Genomic DNA, 26,708 nt, shown 5'->3' on the forward strand with positions numbered 1-26,708 from the left:
TCAACACCTAGGGTTCATTTGCAACTAAGTCGCTTATCTGATGCCTGGTACATCAGCTGCAGTCAATAAGTTATAGCTATAGCATCACTATTATTATAGGGTTAAGGGGTAGTGATTGACAGGAGTGCTGACCTTTTTTTTTTTTTTTTTGCTTGGTACGCGGGCCTCTCACTGCTGTGGCCTCTCCGGTTGTGGAGCACAGGCTCCAGACGCGCAGGCTCAGCGGCCATGGCTCACGGGCCCAGCCACTCCGCGGCACGTGGGATCTTCCCGGACCAGGGCACGAACCCGTGTCCCCTGCATCGGCAGGCGGACTCTCAACCACTGCGCCACCAGGGAAGCCCCTGACCTTTCTTTAGTAGAAGTGGGTTTCATCCTTCAAATCTCAAATATTTTAAGGATGCCTTAAAAGCTTTGACATGGAGAACTACTTTAAGTGACAAAATCTGTTTGCCAAAGTCATCTGAAAAATGCCCTAACAGCAGAGGGCTGCTTTTAGTATGAAGTGTGTTACTAAGTGGGGACAGAAGCTCTAGGGGACTTTGAGGTCAGCAAATATCAAGTGAACTACCTCACAGAGCTGTCTCTGGGGATTTCCCACGAGGCCCCGCCCCCGGTTGAGTCACCAAACTCCCCTCTTTGAGTCTTTGACCTGCAGCCCTTGTCAGCTGCAGAACCTCACTGCTCTGAAGATCAAGGAGTAGGAAAGTTCTCCACCATCCCTGCGATCTCAAGGTTTGTCCATTTGGGGCAGATAGATGGGGGGAACCGAGGAGGGATGAGGATGAAGCTTTGTTCCCTTTGTACATTTCTAGACCTTTTCCCTCCTAATTTCTAATAACTTTTATTCCATAGCCCATTAAATAAGGATCAAGAACCTGGCCTATAGAGATTGTTGGACTCTTTAGTTTTATGACTAGATGAGCTTTAAATCTCAAAATGAGCAGATACATGTCTATTAAGAAAATGTGACAATGAGTTGACCAAGGAGGTGTTTCAACATTTTAGCAACTAGGTGTTGAAATTCCACATGCTGTTTGGACAAAGGGAGAATAGTAATAATGAGATGTCTTCTCACTGAGCTGAACTGTTGGATGCCCCTGACAGATTCTCTCTTTAAGGACTATATTTCAGGGGCAACAAGCCACAGGCATTGTTGAAATCTAGATGCTAATGCTAGATATCTATGAAAGTCCCCAAAAGTTCTTGCTATTGTTATTTCTGCATTTCAGCAAAACATGTTGGAAAGTACACTCTTAGACTTTGGCAAATCTACAGAAAGCTATGTGTTGAGTCATGCTTCTCTTATCCTAGAAGTTTCTATGAATTTGCTACCTTTTCCATGGTATTCCATCATTAATTTTTCCTGCAAACCCTGAGTTATGATCGTGTAGAATTGTACAGATGATAGCTGAACTGTAGGTAATTCTGAAAGGAGAAACCACCTCATCCTAGGAAACTTTCACCTTTTGCAGAGTGGTACATGTGAAACCAGCTACTTTGATTAAAATTCTTTTGGAATCTGCTTGGCTAATACGTCTATGCAAGATTTCATCATGGGAAATTGCTATTACAACATAGTGGCTACTGTGCTGTTGGTCATGAATTTCGAGAGGACAAGATCATTGCAGGATTTCTGCAGTAACTGTTCAGCGGGTAAGGACCAAATTAACATGTGTGCTTGATCTGTTCTGCTGAAAACATGGTTCAGTTAGTCTGGTAGTCAGGGCTTATGAGCTCAGTTTTAATGATTTTTTAAAAAAATTGAACTATAGCTGATTTACAATATTGTGTTAGTTTCAGGCATACAGCAAAGATATTTTTATATATATGTATATTACAAGATATTGAATATAGTCCCCTGTGCTGTACAGTAGGTCCTTGTTGTTTATCTATTTTATATACAGTGGTGTGTATCTGTTAATCCCAAACTCCTAATTTATCCCTCCCCCGCAATAATGATCTTTGATTCATTCATTTACAAGAACCTGCATTACATTTCTTGAACGCTACATCTTAGCTGTGTGAATGCAGGCTTGTCACTTAAACTCTTGTGCTCCAGCGTCATCATCTGGGGATGATATGAGAACCTATCTCATAGGATTGATTGCTGGGAGGATCCTATGATGGACTTAGATCAGTGCACGGCACAGGGAAAGACCTCAACAAATGTTAGTTTTGTGTGTGCAGACAGTGTTCAGACTGGGGGGTGCAGCAGGGAATAGCAAGTGGCAGGAGGCTTAACAGAGTGGGAAAAGGCAGACACCTTTCAATTGTGGTGTGCCAATAAAGAACATTGATCTCCTGAATCCAGTCACTGGTGTCCTGGATCAATCATGAGAAATCATTCTGTTTTATTCAATAGGTAAAGGAAACTATTTTCTTTCCATTGATTTTTTTGTTGCAATATCTATACTTTGTTATTTTTAATTCTGTGATTATGCTTAGGGCAATCTTTCAAATGGATAATTTAAAACAGTCAATCAACAAATAAAGTCTATCACTGTGGTACCTAGAAAACGAATCTTTGTTTCATATTCTGGTTTTCTTGTGAACCTCACAATGCTTTGGGTGATGATGGTCCATTGTCAAACATGTACAGCTCTTATCTACCCTTTTTAGGTACTTTCTGTGGGAAAAACAAGCATGAGCTTTGCACTCCTTGTCCTTCAAATAGTTTCTCCAGCACAAGTGGACAAAAGGCCTGTGACGTATGCAGGAAGTGTGAAGGTATGATTTAAAAGATATATTCTTCATCCAGATATGTGTTGGGAAGACAAGCTTTTATTCCCGAGTGTATTGATCTCTTTTGAAAATCTGAAGTGTCAAGTAGGCTGGTTCCTCTGTTAATAGGAAGGTCCAGTAAAATAATTTACTGTAATGGCAACTATTGGTGGATTGAGCTTTTTAAATAGTAGAGGAAATATTCATTAGACAAGAGAGAATTTTTTAATTAGCAAAATGTAAAAAAGTCTTCTATAGATATTTAAAAGTCAACTTTATACTCTGAGACCATTAGGACCATTCTAAGTAGAACAAGCATGGTTTTTATTGCAGAACATAAATTTGCTTCCTGGATTTGGAGATCAAGGGTATTATAACACTGGGGGACTTTGTAGGTGTTTTCAGGACCAAGAAAGCGTGTTCCTCCACCAGCAATGCAGAGTGTGAGTGTGTGCCGGGATTCTACTGCCTGGGAGAAGGATGTAACATGTGTGAAGAGGACTGTAAACAAGGTCAAGAATTAACAAAAGAGGGTAGGTTTCCTCTTCTATCTAGTGCCAATTTGTTGTCTAGTCATATGTTGTTAACTTAGTTCTTGGTCCTTTGATTACAAAATAAAACGTAGATTTGTAGAACCTTTAAGTAATAGTAATGAACTGCTAAGTATCTGATATTTACAAAATTATTTCTCAATCAATGGAAATAATTTGAAATCACAACATTTGTTTTTCGCCAGAACCATGCCTTTTCATGCATCCTATACATGCATATACAATACTCTATGTACAACTAGAATAAAACCTTTAGTCGCATTAAGGTTTCATTTCAAGAAAAACTGTTGGACAATCTATGTAGATTGTATTCAGTTAATGACTTTATCATGGGATTATGTTCATCACAAACTATTCAAGAAGAATTGTTCATCACTAATGAAATTCAGGAAGAAGTGTTAGACAAATTGGTACAGATTTTATTAAGTTAATGACTTTATTATTATGTGATCATGTTCATCACAGAGAAAGTTAAAAATGATTAAAATGCTTCCTTTTTTTATTATTCCTTTAATTTTTACGAAAGGTTGTAAAGACTGTTCCTTTGGGACATTTAATGATCGGGAACATGGTGACTGTAAACCTTGGACAGAGTATGTATCATTTCTTTCTGCTTACAACATAAAGTATCTGGCTTAACTTTTCTAAAGACAAGGAATGTGATCACTGATGCTTTTTTAAACCTATCAAGTGTAGACATAGAATAACATGCAAATAGGTGGTATGGGAACAGTATGGGGTAATTGTGACTAGATTGCCAAAGTGGGCATTTTCTCCAGAAGTACTGCCCAGAACAATGAGGTCAGATTTGCCAGTGGAACTTAGCTACTGTCTGCCCCAGGTGTTCTTCTGTGTCCTTCCAATCTCTTTGCTGCCTCTGACTTTCCCCCAGTGATCAATCCACCTTCAAGTGTTCAGTGCCAGCCTTGATAATGATACAGAAGAGGGTAAAGTATGTTTCCTTCCCTCAAAAGCTTTAACATAGTCTTGGGGAAACAAGACTATCACAGGTAATAAAATAGCCAACAGTGTATCTTGTACACCTTTGTTCTTTTTGCATTTGATCTTCTTACTAGAAAATCATTTTTATCATTATTTTACATTTACATTCTTATTGTGTGTTACAAAAATATTGGTCCATAACAGATTAGAAAGTTGTTTTTGTTGTTTTTTGTTTGTCTTTTGACACAAATAGTTCAGAGCAGGGAAGTGAGTCTGCATGGACAGTGGGATCGAACTGGGTTTTGGAGAATAGGTGGGTTTGTTTTAGATAAAAAGAGGCAGGGGAAAGACACAGGACAATGATGATGGTGATGTTGACAATGATGATGGATGGCTACCGTTTATAGGGAGTAAGTCAGGCACGTAGTGTCGTTTACTCTTCACAACAGCCCTGGGACATGTATATCTTATTTTTCAGATGAGAAAACTGAGGCTTAGAGCGATCTCCCAACTTGCCCAAGGTCATTCTACGAAGGGACTGAGCCAGGGCTCAAACCCTGGTCAGTCTGATGCCAACACATCAGACTGGCCAGGAGTCTCCTAACTAGCCTGGGAGTTAGGAGCTCCTAACCCTAGGCTAACTTGTCTGTCCTTCCTGTGTGCCAGAGATGGTCAAATATGCTTAAGAAGGTGGGGGTGAGAGACTAACCAGGCAACAGCCTGAAGTAAGCTGTCGTGGGACAGGACTCCCCAGCCTGGGAAGAAAGAAGAATCCAATTAGGTAGATAGAGTGGGATGAATTGTGGAGAGCCATGAAAGCCAAGTGAACATTGGTAGAAGCCCAGATGGTCAAGTAGAAGTTTTTCAAAATATCTTTGCTTTGCCTATGAACCCAGATCCACACATCTTTTTCACCAGAACTGCTTTCCTGGGTAGAAAATGTCAGTCTTTTTTAATTAGAATGATCCGTACCTGAATTAATGATTTGAACTCTTTTCATTGGACCATCTAAGCTGTTCTTTGGATGGGAAGTCTGTCCTTGTGAATGGGACGAAGGAAAGCGATGTGGTATGCGGACCGGCATCAGCTGACTTCTCTCCAGGTGCATCCTCCACCATCACGCCTGCCCCTGGGGGAGAGCCAGGTAGCTGGTTTGTTGCTGTTAATTCAAATGAATGTATGTGGCCATTCGGATTGGTGTCTGAGTCACTCCTGATGCCTTGCATCTCTGCCTCTAGCAGGCACCTCGACATGCCTTCCTTCTCTTACCCTGGCTTCAAGGGACCCATCCATTTCTTCGGGTGTTTCTTATTCACTCTGAATTCCACATTAGTAACAGAGCGAGGTGAGACTGCACCCAAACAGACACTACACCTTTGATAACGCCAAGTAATGGCGATTATAGAGTTCCATGTTTCCTATAGGCTAGAAAGGCCAAACCACTTAATTTCTGTGGGCTTCTAGGAAAATGACTAAGGTTGTAAAAAAAGTTTTCTTAGCAAGCAGGCAAGTTTACTAAGATAGCTGGTGGGAGATGCCCAAGGCACGACTTCCCATGCTTAAGGGTTTACAAACGCAAATATAAATATCAGCATATTTGCAAACTTTTATTTTTGTCTGAATTTCTCCTTTTGTTCTGTTTTAAAGGTCACACCAACCGGATCATTATCTTCTTTCTTGCACTGACGTCGACTGCAGTGCTGTTCTTGGCGTCCTTCGTGGTGCTCCGTTTCTCTGTGGTTAAACAGGGCAGAAAGAAGCTTCTGTATATATTCAAACAACGTAAGAGGAACATAAAAGTGTTAGATATGAGCCTTTTAAAAAAAAACAACTATTTATTTATTTTTGGCTGCATTGGGTCTTCGTTGCCGCGCGCGGGCTTTCTCTAGCTGCGGTGAGCGGGGGCTACTCTTCATTGCGGTGCACGGGCTTCTCATTGCGGTGGCTTCTCTTGCTGCGGAGCACGGGCTCTAGGCTTGAGGGCTTCAGTAGTTGTGGCACATGGGCTCAGTAGCTGTGGCTCGCGGGGTTAGTTGCTCCACGGCATGTGGGATCTTCCCGGACCAGGGCTCGAACCCGTGTCCTCTGCATTGGCAGGTGCATTCTTAACCACTGTGCCACCGGGGAAATTCATTATGAGCTTTTCGAGGCTAGGCTTTTTACAGTAGAAAGAGAAAGCTGATTCGTTTTAAGTTACAGAAGCTAGGTTAGTATAGCACAGTGGTTATCAAGTGGGACAATTTGGCCCCCAAGGGGACATTTGGCAATGCCTGGAGACAGTTCTGGTGGTCACAGCCTAAGCGGTGGGGTAGGGAGTGCTTTGCTCCTGGCATCTAGTGAGTGGAGTTCAGCAATGCTGCTAAATTTCCTACAATACACAGGACGGCCCCACAACAAAGAGTTAGCCGCCCCCAGATGTCAGTGATGCTGACGTGGAGAAAGCCTGGTGATGGCAGTACATAATCCAAAGGTTCCAGAAAAATGACCACTTTAAGTATGCTGCAGCCTTGGGCCACTGTGTGTGTGTGTGTGTGTGTGTGTGGCCACTCAGCTGTGGATACAGGACACTGACAAAGAGGAATCAAAAATAACGTTGCCCCTTCTCGCACTTCTCCTCTGGCTGATGAATGGCCTTAACCTGAACTAGACCCACAGCTAGAAGAAGGCCTAGAGAACAAGAAGGGAGCTTAAAGTGGGTCTAATGAGATGAATTATTAGGACACTGATCTGGATTAAATGAGAAATTTCAATAATGGATGCCATTCATGAAGCCAGATAGTATTTCTATAAGGAACCGGGCAAGTGCCTGGCACAGGGTCAATACTCACTAAATGAACGCTATTAACATTTATTCCAAAAGGCTTAGAGATGGGGGCAATCTGCATTTTTCTTTTCTTTTTTTTTTGCGGTACGCGGGCCTCTCACTGTTGTGGCCTCTCCCGTTGCGGAGCACAGGCTCCGGACGCGCAGGCTCAGCGGCCATGGCTCACTGGTCCAGCCGCTCCGCGGCATGTGGGATCTTCCTGGACTGGGGCACGAACCCGTGTCCCCTGCATCGGCAGGCGGACTCTCAACCACTGCACCACCAGGGAAGCACTGCATTTTTGTCTTTGTGGAGAACAGAACCATAGATAGCAGGCTAGACTTACTAAGAGGGATTCATGTATAGGAGGAGAGCTCTGTGATGTAGCCCAAGCCACCATAAGACTAGAGAGTGTCAGTTTGTGGGTTGTTAAAAATATAGGAGGGGAAGTATTAGTAAAGTCTTATCTAAAGATGCAGTACATTAATTTGTATAGTTTCTTTCTGAAAACAATATAAAACTTTTGAACATTTTGAAATATACAGGAAAATGCATAGGCATAAAGTTTAACAAACTGTAAGATGAACACATGTGTAACTCTACCCAGGTCAAGAAACAGAACATACTCTGCTCCCCGGAAGCGCTTCTTGTGTTCCTTCCAGATGAAAACCTTCCTTCCACTAGTGCTAACCACAACTAGATTCTTACGGTGTTCACTTCCTTGCTCTTATTTATAGTTTTGCTACCTAAGAACAGGGTTTAATTTGGTTGCTTGTGAACTTCAGACAAGTGGAATCACGCTGTATCTGTTCTACATTTTCCTTCCCCTTTTCACTCAACTTTGTATCTTTATGATTCATCCACGTGTGGCATTTATCTTTAGTTGATTTCCAGTGTTGAATACTCTTCTCTTGAATGACTGTATCATAGTTTGTTTACCCATCTTAATATTCCTGGACACTTGGGTTGTTTCCAATTTGGGGCTCTTACAGACAGTGATATTTGAATATTTTTGTCTACGTATCTCAGTACACATAAGCACATGTTTCTGTTTTTGTTTTGTTTTTAACCTGCGAATAAAATTGCTGGGACATGAGGAATATGTATCTTGGTCCTTAGTACTAGATTTACCAAACTGTTTTCCAGAATAATAGACCTCATTTACACTTTCACAGCAGCATATGAGAGTTCTTTTTGCTCCAACCCTTGCTACTACCTAGTGTCATCAGACTTCTTAATTTTTATCTGTCTGGTGGGTGTATTGTAGTATCTCGTGGTTTTAATTTGCATTTCCCTGATTACTAGTGAGATTGGACATCTTTTCATGTTATATTTGTCATTTGGATTTCCTCTCTTGCAAAGTGCCTGATCTTTTGAGCCTTTTCCCACTGGGTTGTTTGTCCTTTTCTTATTAACCTATAGGAATGTTTTAGTCTACTGTTCATGTGCTGCAAATATATTTTCCGACCCTGTGGTTTGACTCTCTTTTTGAGGTCTTTGACTCTCTTTTTGAGGTCTAACCCTCTGATTTAAGCTTTAAGTTCTCACTGAAACCTCTGTTTTAAACAACTATCCCTCCCAGCTTTACCCCAATCTACAATAAAGGTCTTTATAAAATGATTTTCAAAAGTACTTATGAGTAATTAGTGAGTTTCAATGGAACAGTAATCCATTTAAAAAATTTTTAGGTTATTTTTAAAAACTTTCTATTTTGAAATAGGGATTCACAGGAAGTTGTAAAAACAGTACAGAAAAGTCTGATGTGCCACTCATGGGGTTACACCGTACGTAACTACAGTACAATATCAAAACCAGGCAACTGACATTGGCACATGGCGTGTGTTTAGTTTACTGTATGTCATTTTATCACATGTGTAGTTTGGTGTAAACCACTAGCACAATCAAAATACAGAACTATTCTATCGCCACAAAGGTCTCCTCCTGCTAGTGCTTTATACTCCAAACACTCCCTTTCCCCCACCATCCCTAACCCCTCCTAACTACAGATATGTTTTCCATCTCTGTAATTTTGTCATTTCAAGAATGTTATATAAATAGTATCATACGATATATAAATGGATCATAAATAAGAGACCTTTTAAGACTGGCTTTTTCCCCTCAGCAAATGCCATTGAGATCCGTCTGAGTTGTGTTTCAATAGTTGACTCTTTTTTTATTGCTGACTAGTGTTGTAAGGTGAGGTTGTACCACAGTGTGTTTTACCATTCACCTATCGAGAGACATTTTGGTTGTTTCCAGTTTATGACTGTTACATTAGAGCTGCTATGAATAATCAAGTACAGATCTGTGTGGACATAAGTTTCCATATCTTTAAGATAAATGCCCAGGAGTGCAATTACTGGGTCATATGCTAAGTGTGTATTTAGTTTTTTAAGAAACTGCTAAACACTTTTCCAGAGGAGTTGTACCATTTAACATTCCACCAGCAACGTAGGAGAGTTTCTCCTCATCTTCACCAGCAGTTTGTATTGCAGCAATTTTTAATTTCAGCTGTTCTAATAGGTATGTACTGATATCTCACTGTGGTCTTAATTTTCCTTTCCCTAAGGGTTGAACATCTTTTCATGTACTTATTTCCCATCTGTATATCTTCTTCAGTGAAATGTTCCTTCATGTCTTTTACCCATTTTCTAACTGGACTCTTTGTTTTACTTTTGACATTTGAGAGTTTTTTATATCTCCTCGATATGAGTCCTTTATCAGAGGTGAGGTTTGTAAGTATTTTCTCCCAGTCTGTAGCTTGCCTTTTCATCCTCTTCACATGATCTTCTGCAGATAAAAAGTGTTTAATTTTGATGAAGTCCAATTGGCCAATTTTTTTCATTTATGGGATTATGCCGAAGAACTCTTTACCAAGTCCTAGGTCCCAAAGATTTAGACTTTCTCCTATGTTATCTTCCAAATGTTTTAGATTTAAATCTATGCTTCATTTTTAGTTAAGTTTTATATAAGGTGTGAGAGTTTCAAGTCAATATTTTAAATTTATTTTATTTTTTTTTTTGCTGATGGGTGTCCAACAGCTTCAGCATCATTTATTGAGAAGATTATCCTTCCTCCATTGAATTGCTTTTGCACTTTTGTCAAAAATCAGTTGGCTGTACTTGTGTGGGGACTCTTTCTGGTTTCTCTCTTCTGTTCCACTGATATGTGTGCTTTACCTTCTGCCAATACCACACAGTCTTGGTTACGGTAGCTGTAAAACAGTCTTGAAATTGGCTATAGGGTAGAGTGAGTCCTCCCACGTTATTCTTCTTTTTCAAAATTGTTTTGGCTATTCTAGTTTGTTTGCATTTCTATACAAATTTTAGATAATCTTATCCCTATCTGCAAAAAGTGGGCTGGGATTCTGACAGCAATTGTGTTAAATCTGTATATCAATTCAGGGAGAATTGACATCTTTACTATGTTAACTATTCCAATCCGTGAACACAGTATGTCTCTCCATTTATGTATATTTTCTTTGATTTCTTTCATCAGCATTTTGTGGTTTTCAGCATACAAGTCCCACACATGTTTTGTTAAATTTAGGCCTTAGTATTTACATTTAACAATTGCAGATGATATGGTATCTTAAATTTTGGTTTTGACGTGTTCATTGCTAGTATATAGAAATACAGTTGGTTTTTGTAGTTTGATTTTGTGTCCTGTGATTTTGCTGAACTTGCTTACTAGTTCTAGGTTATTTTGTAGATTCCTTGGGATTTTTTACATAGACTGTAGTGTCATCTGCAAAAAAAAAAATAGCTTTATTTCTTTTCATTTCCCGTCTATATGCCTTTTATTTCTTTTCTTGCCTTATTATTCTGGCTAGAATGTCCAGTACTATGTTGAATAAGAGTGGCGAGAGGGAACATCTTCGCCTTGCTTCTAATCTTTGGGGAAAAGCATTCAGTCTTTCACCAGTAGGTATGATGTGAGCTACAGATCTTAAGTAGATATTCTTTATCAAGTTTAGAAAGTGTTCTGAAGATTTTTTTTTTTAAATCATGAATGAGGGTTGAATTTTGTCAGGTGCTTTTTTCTGTATCAATTGATTTGATTATGTGATTTTTGTTCTTTAGCCTGTTGAGATGATGAATGATACAGATTGATTTTTTTTTTTTTTTGGCGGTACACGGGCCTCTCACTGTCGTGGCCTCTCCCCTTACGGAGCACAGGCTCCGTGGCCATGGCTCACGGGCCCAGCCGCTCCGCGGCATGTGGGATCTTCCCAGACCGGGGCACGAACCTGCGTCCCCTGCATCTGCAGGCGGACTCTTAACCACTGCGCCACCAGGGAAGCCCCAGATTGATTTTTGAATTTCAAACTAGCCTTGGATCCCTGGACTAAACTCCACTTAGTCATGGTATATAATTATTTTTATATATGTCTGAATTCTCTTCACTAATATTTTGTTAAGAATTTTTGCAGCTATATTCATGAGGAATATTGATCTGTGGTTTTCTTTTCTAGTACTGTCTTTGTCTGGTTTTGGTATCAGGGTAATATTGACTTCCTCAGATAAGTTGAGACATGTTCCCTCTTCTGTTTTCTGGAAGAGGTTGTGTAGAATTGGTGTTAATTCTTCTTTAAATAGTTTATAGAATTCTCTAGTGAAACTATCTGAACCTGGAGCTTTCTTTTTGGAGCCCCTTAATTACAAATTCAATTGCCTTAATAATTATAGGGACTCAAGTTATTTGATCATACTGAGTGAATTGTGATAGTTTAAGTTTTTTGAGGACTTGGTCCATTTCATCTAAGTTGTCAAATTTATGTGTTTAAGTTATTTATACTATTTCCTTACTATTTTCTGTTGTATGCAGGTCTGTAGTGATATCACCTACTGATATTGGTAATGTGTGTCTTCTCTCTTTTTTTTCTGAATCAGTCTTGATAGAGATTTGTCAATTTTATTGAACTTTTCAAAGAACCAGGTCTTTGTTTCATTGATTTGCTCTATTATTTTTCTGTTTTCAATTTCACTAGTTTCTGCTTTTACCTTTATTATTTCATTTCTTTTGCTTGCTTTGGATTTATTTTGTTCTTTTTCTATTCAGGTGGAAGCTTATGTTATTGGTTTGAGACATTTTCTCTTTCTTTTTTTTTTTAATGATATAATGACCATTTCCAAGGTTAGTGCTTTATTTTTATTTATTTTTTTCGTGGGGGGGATTATATTTTTTTAATTTAATTAATTAATTAATTTTTTGCGGTACGCAGGCCTCTTACTGTTGTGACCGCTCCCGTTGTGGAGCACAGGCTCCAGATGCGCAGGCTCAGCAGCCATGGCTCAAGGGCCCAGCCACTCCGTGGCATGTGGGATCTTCCCGGACTGGGGCACGAACCCGTGTTCCTTGCATCGGCAGGTGGACTCTCAACCACTGCGCCACCCGGGGAGCCCTATTTATTATTTTATACAGCAGTTTCTTATTAGTCATCAATTTTATACACATCAGTGTATACATGTCAATCCCAATCTCCCAGTTCATCACACCCCCTCCCCCCCCGCAGCCGCTTTCCCCTCTTCGTGTCCATACGTTTGTTCTTTACATCTGTGTCTCAATTTCTGCCCTGAAAACTGGTTCATCTGTACCATTTTTCTAGGTTCCACATATATGCATTAATATACGATATTTGTTTGTCTCTTTCTGACTTACTTCACTCTGTATGACAGTCTCTAGATCCATCCACGTCTCTACAAATGACCCAATTTCATTCCTTTTTATGGCTAATATTCCATTGTATATATGTACCACATCTTCTTTATCCATTCATCTGTCGATGAGCATTTAGGTTGCTTCCCTGACCTGGCTATTGTAAATAGTGCTGTAATGAACATTGGGGTGTATGTGTCTTTTTGAATTATGGTTTTCTCTGGGTATATGCCCAGTAGTGGGATTGCTGGATCATATGGTAATTCTATTCTTAGTTTTTTAAGGAACCTCCATACTGCTCTCCATAGTGGCTGTATCAATTTACATTCCCACCAACAGTGCAAGAGGGTACCCTTTTCTCCACACCCTCTCCAGCATTTGTTGTTTGTAGATTTTCTGATGATGCCCATTCTAACTGGTGTGAGGGGATACCTCATTGTAGTTTTGATTTGCATTTCTCTAATAATTAGAAATGTTGAGCAGCTTTTCATGTGCTTCTTGGCCATCTGTTTTGTCTTCTTTGGAGAAATGTCTATTTAAATCTTCTGCCCATTTTTGGATTAGGTTGTTTGTTTTTTTAATATTGAGCTGCATGAGCTGTTTATATATTTTGGAGATTAATCCTTTGTCCATTGATTCATTTTGCAAATATTTTCTCCCATTTTGAGGGTTGCCTTTCCATCCTGTTTATGGTTTCCTTTGCTGTGCAAAAGCTTTTAAGTTTCATGAGATCCCATTTGTTTATTTTTGTTTTTATTTCCATTACTCTAGGAGGTGGGTCAAAAAAGCTCTTGCTGTGATTTATGTCAAAGAGTGTTCTTCCTATGTTTTCCTCTAAGAGTTTTATAGTGTCCGGTCTTACATTTAGGTCTTTAATCCATTTTGAGTTTATTTTTGTGTATGGTGTTAGGGAGTGTTCTAATTTCATTCTTTTACATGTAGCTGTCCAGTTTTCCCAGCACCACTTATTGAAGAGACTGTCTTTTCTCCTTTGTATATCCTTGCCTCCTTTGTCCTAGATTAGTTGACTATAGGTGTGTGGGTGTATCTCTGGGCTTTCTATCCTGTTCCATTGATCTATGTTTCTGTTTTTGTGCCAGTATCATATTGTCTTGATTACTGTAGCTTTGTAGTATAGTCTGAAGTCAGGGAGTCTGATTCCTCCAGCTCCATTTTTTTCCCTCAAGACCGCTTTGGCTATTAGGGGTCTTTTGTGTCTCCACACAAATTTTAAGATTTTTTGTACTAGTTCCGTAAAAAATGCCATTGGTAATTTGATAGGGATTGCATTGAATCTGTAGATTGCTTTGGGTAGTATAGTCATTTTCACAATATTGATTCTTCCAACCCAAGAACATGGTATATCTCTCCATCTGTTGGTATTATCTTTAATTTATTTCATCAGTGTCTTATAGTTTTCTGCATACAGGTCTTTTGTCTTGTTAGGTTGGTTTATTCCTAGGTATTTTATTCTTTTTGTTGCAATGGTAAATAGGAGTGTTTCCTTAATTTCTCTTTCAGATTTTTCATCATTAGTATATAGGAACGCATGAGATTTCTGTGCATTAATTTTGTATCCTGAAACTTTACCAAATTCATTGATTAGCTCTAGTAGTTTTCTGGTGGCATTTTTTTTTTTGCAGTACGCAGTCCTCTCACTGCTGTGGCCTCTCCCGTTGAGGAGCACAGGCTCCGGACCCGCAGGCTCAGCGGCCATGTCTAATGGGCTTAGCCACTCCGCGGCATGTGGGATCTTCCCGGACTGGGGCACGAACCCATGTCCCCTGCATCGGCAGGCGGATTCTCAACCACTGCACCATCACTGAAGCCCTGGTGGCATCTTTAGATTTCTCTATGTATAGTATCATGTCATCTGCAAAGTGACAGTGTTGTTTCTTCTTTTCTGATTTGGGTTCCTTTTATTTCTTTTTCTTCTCTGATTGCCATGGCTAGGAATTCCAAAACTATGTTGAATAATAGTGGTGAGAGTGGACATCCTTGTCTTGTTCCTGATCTTAGAGGAAATGCTTTCAGTTTTTCACCATTGAGAATGATGTCTGCTGTGTGTTTCTCATATATGGCCTTTAATATGTTGAGGTAGGTTCCCTCTATGCCCACTTTATGGAGAGCTTTTATCATAAATGGGTGTTGAATTTTGTCAAAAGCTTTTTCTGCCTCTATTGAGATGATCGTATGGTTTTTATTCTTCCATTTGTTAAATGGTTTATCACATTGATTGATTTGCATATATTGAAGAAGGCTTGCATCCCTGGGATAAATCCCACTTGATCATGGTGTATGATCCTTTTAATGTGTTGTTGGATTCTGTTTGCTAGTATTTTGTTGAGGATTTTTGCATCTATATTCATCAGTGATATTGGTCTGTCATTTTCTTTTTTTGTGACATCTTTGTCTGGTTTTGGTATCAGGGTGATGGTGACCTCGTAGAATGAGTTTGGGAGTGTTCCTTCCTCTGCAATTTTTTGGAAGAGTTTGAGAAGGATGGGTGTTAGCTCTTCTCTAAATGTTTGATAGAATTCACCTGTGAAGCCACCTGGTCCTGGACTTTTGTTTGTTGGAAGATTTTTAATCACAGTTTCAATTTCATTCCTTGTGATTGGTCTGTTCATATTTTCTATTTCTTCCTGGTTCAGTCTTGGAAGGTTATATCTTTCTAAGAATTTGTCCATTTCTTCCAGGTTGTCCATTTTATTGGCATAGAGTTGCTTGTAGTAGTCTCTTAGGATGCTTTGTATTTCTGTGGTGTCACTTGTAACTTCTCCTTTTTCATTTCTAATTTTATTGATTTGAGTCCTCTCCCTCTTTTTCTTGATGAGTCTGGCTAATGGTTTATCAATTTTGCTTATCGTCTCAAAGAACCAGCTTTTAGTTTTATTGATCTTTGCTATTGTTTTCTGTGTTTCTATTTCATTTATTTCTGCTCTGATCTTTATGATTTCTTTCCTTCTGCCAACTTTGGGTTTTGTTTGTTCTTCTTTCTCTAGTTCCTTTAGGTGTAAGGTTAGTTGTTTATTTGAGAGTTTTCTTGTTCTTGAGGTAGGCTTGTATAGCTATAAACTTCCCTCTTAGAACTGCTTTTGCTGCATCCCATAGGTTTTGGATCATCGTGTTTCATTGTCATTTGTCTCTAGGTAATTTTTGATTTCCTCTTTGATTTCTTAAGTGATCTCTTGGATATTTAGTAACATATTGTTTAGCATCCATGTTTTGTGTTTTTTACGGTTTTTCCCTGTAATTGATTTCTAATCTCATAGCGTTGTGGTCAGAAAAGATGCTTGATGTGATTTCAGTTTTCTTAAATTTACTGAGGCTTGATTTGTGCCCCAAGATGTGATCTATCCTGGAGAATGTTCCATGTGCACTTGAGAAGAAAGTGTAATCTGCTGTTTTTGGATAGAATGTCTTATAAATATTAATTAAATCTCTCTGGTCTATTGTGTCATTTAACGCTTCTCTTTCCTTATTTATTTTCATTTCGGATGATCTGTCCATTGGTGTAAGTGAGGTGTTTCAGCCCCCCACTATTATTGTGTTACTGTCGATTTCCTCTTTTATAGCTGTTAGCAGTTGCCTTATGTATTTAGGTGCTCCTATGTTGGGTGCATATATATTTATAATTGATATATCTTCTTCTGAGATTGATCCCTTGATCATTATGTAGTGTCCATCCTTGTCTCTTGTAAGATTCTTTATTTTAAAGTATATTCTATCTGATATGAGTATTGCTACTCCAGCTTTCTTTGGATTTCCATCTGCCTGGAATACCTTTTTCCATCCCCTCACTTTCAGTCTGTATGCGTTCCTAGTTCTGAAGTGGGTCTCTTGTAGACAGCATATAGATGGATCTTGCTATTCAACAAGCCTGTGTTTTTTGGTTGGAGCATTTAATCCATTCACATTTAAGGTAATTATCGATATGTATGTTCATATGACCATTTTCTTAATTGTTTTGGGTTTGTTTTTGTAGGTCCTATTCTCTTGTGTTTCCCACTTAGAGAAGTTTCTTTAACGTTTGTTGTAGAGCTGGTTTGGTGGTGCTGAATTCTCTTAGCTTTTGCTTATCTGTAAAGCTTTTGATTTCTCCATCAAATCTGAATGAGATGCTTGCTGTGTAGAGTAATCTTGGTTGTAGGTTCTTCCCTTTCATCACTTTAAGTATATCATGCCACTCCCTTCTGGTTTGTAGAGTTTCTGCTGAGAAATCAGCTGTTAACCTTATGGGAGCTCCCTTGTATGTTATTTGTCATTTTTCCCTTGCTGCTTTCAATTGTTTTTCTTTGTCTTTAATTTTTGCCAGTTTGAGTACTATGTGTCTCAGCGTGTTTCTCGTTGGGTTTATCCTGTATGGGACTCTCTGCACTTCCTGGCCTTGGGTGGCTATTTCCTTTCCCATGTTAGGGAAGTTTTTGACTATAATCTCTTGAAATATTTTCTCTGGTCCTTTCTCTCTCTCTTCTCCTTCTGGGACCCCTAAAATGTGAATGTTTTTGCGTTTAATGTTGCCCCAGAAGTCTCTTAGGCTGCCTTCATTTCTTTTCATTCTATTTTCTTTATTCTGTTCTATGGCAGTGAATTCCACCATTCTGTCTTCCAGATCACTTATCCGTTCTTCTGCCTCAGTTATTCTGATATTGAATCCTTCTAGTGTAGCTTTCATTTCACTTATTGTATTGTTCATCTCTGTTTGTTTGTTCTTTATTTCTTCTAGGTCTTTGTTAAACATTTCTTGCATCTTCTCGATCTTTGCCTCCATTTTTTTTCCGTGGTCCTGGATCATCTTCACTATCATTATTCTGAGTTCTTTTTCTGGAAGGTTGCCTATCTCCATTTCGTTTAGTTGTTTTTCTGGGGTTTTATCTTGTTCCTTCATCTGGTACATAGCCCTCTGACTTTTCATCTTGTCTATCTTTCTGTGAATGTGGTTTTCGTTCCACAGGCTGCAGGACTGTAGTTCTTCTTGCTTCTGCTGTCTGCTCTCTGGTGGATGAGGCTATCTAAGGAGCTTGTGCAAGCTTCCTGATGAGAGGGACTGGTGGTGGGTAGAGCTGGCTGTTGCTCTGGTGGGCAGAGCTCAGTAAAACTTTAATCCACTTGACTGCTGATGAGTGGGGCTGGGTTCCCTCCCTGTTGGTTGTTTGGCCTGAGGCAACCCAACACTGAAACCTACCTGGGCTCTTTGATGGGGCTAGTGACAGACTCTTGGAGGGCTCACGCCAAGGAGTACTTCCCAGAACTTTTGCTACTAGTGTCCTTGTCCCCCTGGTGAGCCACAGCCACCCCCCACGTCTGCAGGAGACCCTCCAACACTAGCAGGTAGGTCTGGTTCAGTCTCCTATGGGATCACTGCTCCTTCCCTGGGTCCCGATGCGCACACAACTTTGTGTGTGCCCTCCAGGAGTGGAGTCTCTGTTTACCCCAGTCCTGTCAAAGTACTGCAATCAAATCCCACTGGCCTTCAAAGTCTGATTCTCTAGGAATTCCTCTTCCCGTTGCCAGACCCCCAGGTTGGGAAGCTGATGTGGGACTCAGAACCTTCACTCCAGTGGTGGACTTCTGTGGTATAAGTGTTCTCCAGTCTGTGAGTCACCCACCCAGCATTTATGAGATTTGATTTTACTGTGATTGCACCGCTCCTACCATCTCATTGTGGCTTCTCCTTTGTCTTTGCACGTGAGGCATCTTTTTTGATGAGTTCCAGTGTCTTCCTGTCGATGATTGTCCGGCAGCTACTTGTGATTCTGGTGTTCTCTCAAGAGGGAGTGAGTGCAGGTCCTTCTACTCCGCCATCTTGGTTCCGAACCTTGGGACTTTTTGTCTTTCTAATATAAGAACTTCACATTATAAATTTCTTTCTCAGTACTGAATTAGCTGCATCCACACATTTTGATATGTTGTTTTTTTCATTTTCATTCAGTTTGGTGTATTTTTTGTTTTTCTCTTGATTATTTAAAAGTGTGTTTTTCAGTTTCCAAGTTTTTGGTGATTTTCTTGTTTTCTTTCTGCTGTTGATGTGTATTTTAATTCCACTATAATAAGAGGACACTCTCTGTATGATTTCTTTTAAATTTGCTGAGGTTTGGTTCATGGTCCAGGTTACTGTCTATCTTGGTCTCTGTTCTATAGACACTTGAAAAGATGGGTGGAGTGTTCTTAAATATTGATTTGATCCTGTTGATTGATAATGTTGTTGAGTTCTTCTATATCATTGCTGATTTTCTGTCAAGTGTTTCTATCAACTCTTGGGAGAAGGCCATTTAATTCTTCAAATATAATTCTGGATTTGTATATTTCTCATTTCAGTTTTGTCAGTTTTGTTTCTCCTATTTTGTAGCTCTGTTGCTTGTTGTATACATATTTAGTACTGCTATGCCTTCTTGGTGAATTAACTCTTATAATTATGTAAGGTCCCTCTCTATGTCTGGTTTTCTTTGCTCTGAAGTCTACTTTATCTGATAGTAATACAACCACTCCTGCTTTTTTAAAAATTAATAATATACATGGTATATCTTTTTCCATCCTTTTACTTTCAACCTTCCCACATTTTTATATTTGAAGTGAATTTCTTATAGACTACATACAATGGTCACACTACTAATTTCTATCTTTTGATTGGTACATTTAAACAATGTACATATATTGTAATTATTTATATGATAGGGCTCAAGATATTATTTTATTTTTTTGTTTTCTGTTTGCTTTCTCTGGCATTCATTTCTCTGTTTTCTTTTTCTGCATTCCTGTGGATTACTTGAACATTTTTTAGAATTCCATTTTGGTTTATCTTTTTTTTTTTTGTGGTACGCGTGCCCCTCACTGCTGCAGCCTCTCCCATTGCGGAGCACAGGCTCTGGACGTGCAGGCCCAGCGTCCATGGCCCACGGGCCCAGCTGCTCCATGGCACGTGGGATCCTCCTGGACCGGGGCACGAACCCGCGTCCTCTGCCTCAGCAGGCGGACTCTCAACCACTGCGCCACCAGGGAAGCCCTCCTTATATTTTTCGAGTGTATCTCTGTATAGCTCTTGTGTGGTTGCTCTAAGTACCATACATATTTATATAGACTACATCAACATTTTAACAGTTTGAAAAAAGTATAGAAATCTTACCTCCTTTTACATCCTTTTAACCTCTTCCAATTTATAATATACTTGCCTAAAATATTTCTGCTACATGCTTTGAGAACCATCTTAGTGTTATAATTTTTGCTTCAACCATCAAACATAATTTAGAAAACTCAAGAGAAAGAACGTTTATTTTATTTACCCATATATTTGCTCTTTCTGTTGTTCTTTCTTCCTTCCTGATGTTCCAAGATACCTTTTTTTTAATCATCTCTCTTCTGTTCAGAGAATTTTCTTGAGCCATTCTTTTAGGGTAGGCTTTCTTTTGTCTGAAAATTTCTTGATTTCCCCTTCACTCCTGAAAGATATTTTCACTGGATATAGAATTTGGGCTTGAGAGTTCTTTTCTTTAAGCACTTGAAAAATGTTGTGCTACTTCTTCTGGCCTGCCTGGTTTCTGGTAAGAAATTCACTGTCATTCAATTTGTTTTTCCCCTATAAGTGATGTGTTGCTTCTCGCTGGCTGCTTTCAAGATTTCTTTCTTTCTTTCTTTCTTTTTTTTCTTTTTTTGGTTTTTCGTTTTCCAAACTTAAACTACAATGTATCTTGGTGTGGATTTCTTTGGATTATCCTGTTTAGCATTCACTTAGCTTCCTGAATCTGTAGATTTATGACTTTTTCCAGATTTGGGAAATTTTTGGCCATTATTCCTTCAAATACTTTTTCAGCCCTACTCTCTTTCTCTTCTTCTTCAAGGACTCCAATGACATGATATTAAGTTTTTTTGGCTATAGCCCCACATGTCTCTGAGGCTTTGTTCATTTTTTTCCCTAGTCTTTTCTCTCTGTTGTTCACATTGGGTAATGATTCTTTCCTTTGTCTTCTCCATTCTTGTGCTGAGCCCATTCATTGATATTTTACATTTTGGTTATTGTAATTTTTCAGTTCTAAAATTGTCACCTGGTTCTTTTTTAAAATTTTCTTTTCTTTTTTTAATTTGTTTCAAATGTGTTCCCAATTGCTTGTTGAAGCTTCTTTTTTTTTTACCATGCCACGCAGCTTGTGGGATCTTTGTTCCTCCAACCAGGGATTGAACTTGGGCCCTCAGCAGTGAAACTGCTGAGTCTTAGCCACTCGACCATCAGGGAATTCCGTGAGGCATCTTTATGATGGCTGCTTTTACGTCCTTGCCAGATAACTCTAACATCTATATCACCTAGATGCTAGCATCTGTTGCCTTTTCTTATTCAAGTTGAGATCTTCCTGGTTCTTAGAATGACAAGTGATTTTTTTAAAAATTGAAACCTAGACATTGGCTATGATGTTATCAGACTTTGGATATAATTGAAAGCTGGTGTTTATTCAGGGTTCCTCTAACACCACTCTGGCAGAGGAAGGAGGATGCTGCCAGGTGGAGGTGGAAGTCCAGGTTCTATACTAGACCTCCTGGGGGTGGTAGATCCTTGTTATTGCTCCCCACTAAGCTCCCACAGATACTACCCTGTCTGGGATGAGGAAAGACACTTTGTTCCTGCTCCCCACATGGTTTCCACTGACACTGAATGGGTGGGGTGTGGGGTGGCCTTGTTACTGTTGAGTGGTGGTGAAGTCCTAGCTCTCCACTCGGACTCCTCTGATGCTGCCCCAATGAGGATGTGGCAGTGAGCCTTGATAGAGCTTGGCAAGGGTGTAAGTCTATGCTCTCTACTGTGTCTTTAGTGGTGTGCTCGGGTGTGGGTCCATGGTTTTTTTTGCTAGAGTAGAGCTGTGATTATCTAAAAGCTTTTAGTCTTGTTACTCTGCTCTTTTCCTGGTTTCATAGCTAGAGAGATCAGACTTCTCTTGGGGCATTTTTTTTTTATTAGCCTACTTCTCCAGTTCCCAGTCTGGGACATGTGAAACAGAGAGAATACTCAGGGAACTCAAGGCCATATTTCTCCTTGGGTTCCAAGCTCCTTAACTGGTCTGCTTTCTTGCCACCTTTCAGATTCCTCTTACGTTTGTTATACATAAAACGTCCAGCCTTTTCAGCAATACTTGGCAGGAAGAATAGGGAAAAGTATGACTACTGTATCTTTCCAGAAGCAGATTTCCATTTAAAAATTCATCTTTGATGCTATTTCAAAGGAAAAGAACGTCTCATTGGTATTCCTGGATGTCTTGCTAGGTTTTCATAAGTTCTTGGAGATAGTGTGCTTGTTGGGTTTTGGTTATTTTTTATAGTAACAAGCAAGTAAAATTGGGGTAGGACCTTTTGCTTTGACAGGCTATAAAAATAATCTATATTTACTGGTGGGCTTGGGTGTGGGGATATAGTTATATATGTGTGTGTGTGTATATATATATGTATATATACATATATAATTTAATATATATTTTAAGATTGAAAGTTGCTCGGCAATAACACAAATACTATACACTACCATGTAAATGAAAATCTGGAAGCTAGTGCACAAATCAGTTCTTTACTTACTAATTGATGGAAGCAGTGGGAGTAACTTTAAAATCTCGATGCCATAAGCATTTCATTCAAAAGAAGCCATCTAATGTGTAATCTAAGTAACCCTCAAGACTAAAACATGTGCTGCTGAATTGAAACTACAGTTACGTTTGGCACATGACTAACTTTATGCTATAATGATTCATGCTCAAGACTGTTTTTAGCCTTTGTAGACAATAAAGAAACTAGTATTTTTCAGGACCAATAAAAAAGTATTTGGTAAAACGAAAAAAAATCTTAAATAATCCTGAAAAAACGTTTATACTTGCTATTACCTTTCTTGCTGATGAGTTGGTTCAAACTAAAGTTGAAAATGTTTGCTGCTGAGAGATGTTCTGCAAATGGGATTTATGGAAAATGAATGTTAAATGATTCAAACAGACAACAAAAGATAACTCTCTTTTAAATTACTTTTAGCATTTATGAGACCAGTACAAACAGCCCAAGAGGAAGATGCCTGCAGTTGCCGGTTTCCAGAAGAAGAGGAAGGAGTGTGTGAACTGTGAAGAGGAAATCCACAGATGTGTTGGAACTCTCTTTAGAAGAATCACAGGAGAAATATGAGGGATCCCACTACTGTACCTTTCAAATTTAAAAACTCCATACTGGATAATACCAACGGTTACCCTAACAAGTTTTTTTTCCTAAATGCTAACGACTTGGCCTTTCAAGATGTACCACTTTTAACAGACAGAAAAATGGGACATAAATGGTGGTAAAAGTGATATTTTCTAGATACTGCTTAAGAGGTTTGGGCTAGTTTTCTTGAAATCCAAAGAGAATTATATTTTAAATTTAATCATGTAGGCCAATCGTGCAGCTAAAATTATAATCAAAATCAATTCTATTTTTTTTTTTTGGTGCTAATATGACATATGGCAATAGCCATAAGATGCAGGCACTATCCCCCATCAAATTTTCCATGGGTTCAATCATTCAACACAAGACATCCTCCATTGTCAGGGGAGAATGAGGACAGTCATCATCATTGCCCAAGTTTGGGGTCAAGAGCAAAAAACTAAAAAATAACAGACCTTGGGACTTCCCTGGTGGTCCAATGGTTAAGACACCTCACTCCCAATGCAGGGGGCACAGGTTCAATCCCAGGTCAGGGAACTAAGAGCCTACATGCTGCACAATGTGGTCAAAACCAAACAAACAAACAAATGAACAAAAGAAGAAAAAGCAGACCTTGAGGAACAGTTTTGGAAAGAGTCAAATGTCCCTGTATATCCTTGGTCCTCTCCATCTTCCCATCTTCTGCCTTTGTCCTACTCCCCTCTGAGCCACAGCTTACTTTTTATTTTATTCTTAAAAACTTTATCAGTAATATTTTATATACATAAACTAGTAAATGAAACAGAAGTGCAGACCCGTGAACACATAACCCAACCCGAGCGCTAGAGCAGGAGTTGCCAAACTCCCACGGGCCAAATCTGAGATGCCATGTGCCTTTATACAGTTTATGAACTAAGAATGGTTTTACATGTTTAAATAATCAAAAACAAATCAGAATAAGAATAATACCTCATGACGCATACAATTATCTGAAATTCAAATTTCAGAGTCCATAAGTAGTTTTCCTGGAGCACACAAGGCACCCTCAGGTGGCCTTTGCATTGCAACAGCAGAGTTGAGTAGCTGTGACAGAGATTGTATGGCCCACAAAACCTAGAATATTTAATAAGTGACCCTTTATAGGGTCAAAGTCAGGATCAGAGCATCCATCTGTGTGCTGCTTCCCTCCCTCATCTCCTGTCTACCTCCCCACCCCAACTCCAGGCAACTTCTCACAGGAATGTTGTCTCTCATTTCCTTGCTTAAAAGAAAATCACGTATCATATAATTATGTACCCCACAACTATTTTACTTAGTTTTGTTTGTTTTTGAGCTTTATGAACATGGTATTGTGCTGTATGGAGACTTGTGCTTTAATCACTCAGAAGTATATTTGTAAGACATTCATGTTATTGTGTGTAGCTAGCTAGAATGCATTCATTTTGACTGAGGTACAGCTTTGCAAATATACCATTATTTATCAACCCACTCTGAATCAAAGGACACTTGGGTTGTTTCCAGGTTTTTTTTCTTCAATTATGGAAAATATTGCTATGAATGTTCTTTTATATGTTTTCTATTTAAGAGTGTCTCTAGGGAAACTTCCTTAAAGTAGAATTTCTGGATCTTAGGGCGTATGAATGTTCAACTTTATGAGCTAGCCCCATGTCAGTAAGGATATGCTAAATTATGCAGAAATGACAAATGAGCCCCCCCCAATCTTAACAGATTACAACCACACAACAGAGGTGCATTTCTGGATGTCATTACATGCCTGTTGAAGGCTGACTGTGACTCTGTCCCATGTTATTTCCCTCCGGGATTTAGGTGGAGAGAGCAGCTTCTACTTGGGACATTGACCATCTTGTGGCAAAGGAACACACTCATAGGTAGTTGGCTAGATTCTAACTTTAAGAAAAATGCCTGCAGCCATGCTTGGCAATAACAGGGCAGAAAGTATAATCGTCACACAAGGAGGGGCAGCAAATATTTCTGAACAATAAAAAGTCTACTGCAGGGCTGAACTGCTTTTCACCGAGGTTGTTCTAATTTGTGCTCCTGTCAGCAGTGAGTCCCATCCTTGCCACCCTCAGGCATTTTCAGACTCCATTTTGCCAACCTAGTGGGTTTAGGATGGCATCTCACCATAGTCTTATTTTGCATTTCTGTCACGTTTTTATATATTTTGTGTTTCTTTTTTGAGAAATGCTTGCTCGTGTTTTTTAAACCATTTTAAAAATTTGGTTATTTCTCTTTTTCTTATTGATTCATAAAAGTTCTTTATGTAGTCTAGATACTAATCTTTGGTTACTTATATGTGTTATAAATATTTGTTTGCAATTTGTTTTTTCTCTTTTTAACTGTGTCTCTCTTTTTCTTTGTGGTAATAAGAGGAAACGTTCTTAATTTAATATGGTTCAGTTTACAACTCTTTTCTTACATAGTTAACATTTTTTTTGGTGTCCTGATTAAAGAAATGCTTCTCTGCCCCAATATCATAAAGATATTTCCTCACATTTTATTCTAAAAGTTTTAAGTTTTGTCTTTTGTATTTAATTCTAACCTATCAGGAATCATTTTTGTGTATGTCGTGAGAAATGATCCAATGTTGACTTTTGTTTGTGGATAACCACTAGTCCCAGTACTAGTCCCAGCATTTATTCAATGCTCCCCTTTTTCCCTATGGATCTGCAATACACTTCTGTCATTTATCAAATTTCCATCTATCCACAGGCGGTTTCTAGGCTCTCTATTCTGTTCCATTTGTCAGTTTGTCTGTCCGTGTGCCAATACGCACTGTCTTTGTTACAGTAGCTTAATAATAGCTCTTGATACCTGGCAGGACAAATCTTTAATGTCCTTCAATAAAGTTTCATATAAAGTTTCAAGTTTCTCCAGAAGTTGTACATCTTTAGTTAGATTTATCTCTAGGTTCGTTGTTGTTGCTTCTTAAGCAGTTTTTTTTTTGTTGTCGGAGTAGAGAGATGTCGTTGATTTGCGTTCATTGCTTTATAGCCTGCCTCTTTCCTAAGCTTCCTTTTATTTTCTAATAGTATGTATGTGGATTCTTTGGGGTTTTCTATACACACAATCATGGTATTTGTCATAATAATAGTTTCTTGCATTTCTAGTCTTTTGTCATTTATTTCTTTTGCTTGGGGTAAGCTTGACTTATCGTCAGGACCTCCAGTACAATGTGATAGTCTGTTTTTTATCCTATTTATAGAGGACACTTTCAGGGTATTTTTTGGGTAAATATACTTGATCAGCTTAAGGAAGTTCCCTTCTATTCCTGGTTAGTGCAGAGGGCTAGTTTTTCATTTTGTAATCACGAAAGGGTGTTGAGTTATATCAAATGATTTTTCTGGAAGAAAACAAAAGCATTTGATTACGGATGACTCAGTTAATTGTTCTTTCACATTGACTTGGATCTACTCTTTGGTCAGATTCCAAGAAAATTACTGTTGGAAAGAAATTTAATGCAATAACGAGTGTAATAATAGGTATTCCTCCCTCCCCCTTAAAGGAAGCTTTGGTGTATGATATAATAATGTGTTCAGAAACATTTTTTGTTTTAATTTAAATAGATGAAGTACCTCCATTTGGCTCTTTCTTTACTGTTTTGATAAGAGTTTTATTTATAGTAAAAGATGAAGGTAATATTTATGGAGGATTTTTTGAAACTTTCTAGCCAATCTCACCAAACACATGAAAAAGTACGAATGGGCATGATTACTTTTCCAGAACAAGAACGTTTGAGACTTGACTTGAGCACTTTGACCTTCTCTGAATGGCTCATATGCGGTCTCTGGGTGGAGCCGGTTGGTATTTTGGGAGCCTGACCAGGAGGTTTCAGGCAAAAATTCTGTTAACCTGGTATTCTGGTAAGA

At 38.9% G+C, this 26,708-nt stretch overlaps 1 protein-coding gene across 1 annotated transcript; it reads left to right on the top strand.

Moving 5' to 3' along the window:
* The first annotated feature begins 1,494 nt into the window (after nt 1-1,494).
* Nucleotides 1,495-25,197, top strand: TNFRSF9 (TNF receptor superfamily member 9). The gene is made up of 7 exons (XM_027110735.1): nt 1,495-1,656; nt 2,623-2,730; nt 3,120-3,257; nt 3,802-3,868; nt 5,231-5,361; nt 5,865-5,999; nt 22,678-25,197. The coding sequence occupies exons 1-7, from the start codon at nt 1,542-1,544 to the stop codon at nt 22,764-22,766; spliced, it is 783 nt and encodes a 260-aa protein (XP_026966536.1). The 5' UTR covers nt 1,495-1,541; the 3' UTR covers nt 22,767-25,197.
* Nucleotides 25,198-26,708: the final 1,511 nt, after the last annotated feature.

This window comes from Aethalodelphis obliquidens, unplaced genomic scaffold, assembly GCF_003676395.1.
Source record: "Aethalodelphis obliquidens isolate GAN/ISIS:26980383/991018 unplaced genomic scaffold, ASM367639v1 scaffold9, whole genome shotgun sequence".
NCBI classification, from domain to species: domain Eukaryota; kingdom Metazoa; phylum Chordata; class Mammalia; order Artiodactyla; family Delphinidae; genus Aethalodelphis; species Aethalodelphis obliquidens.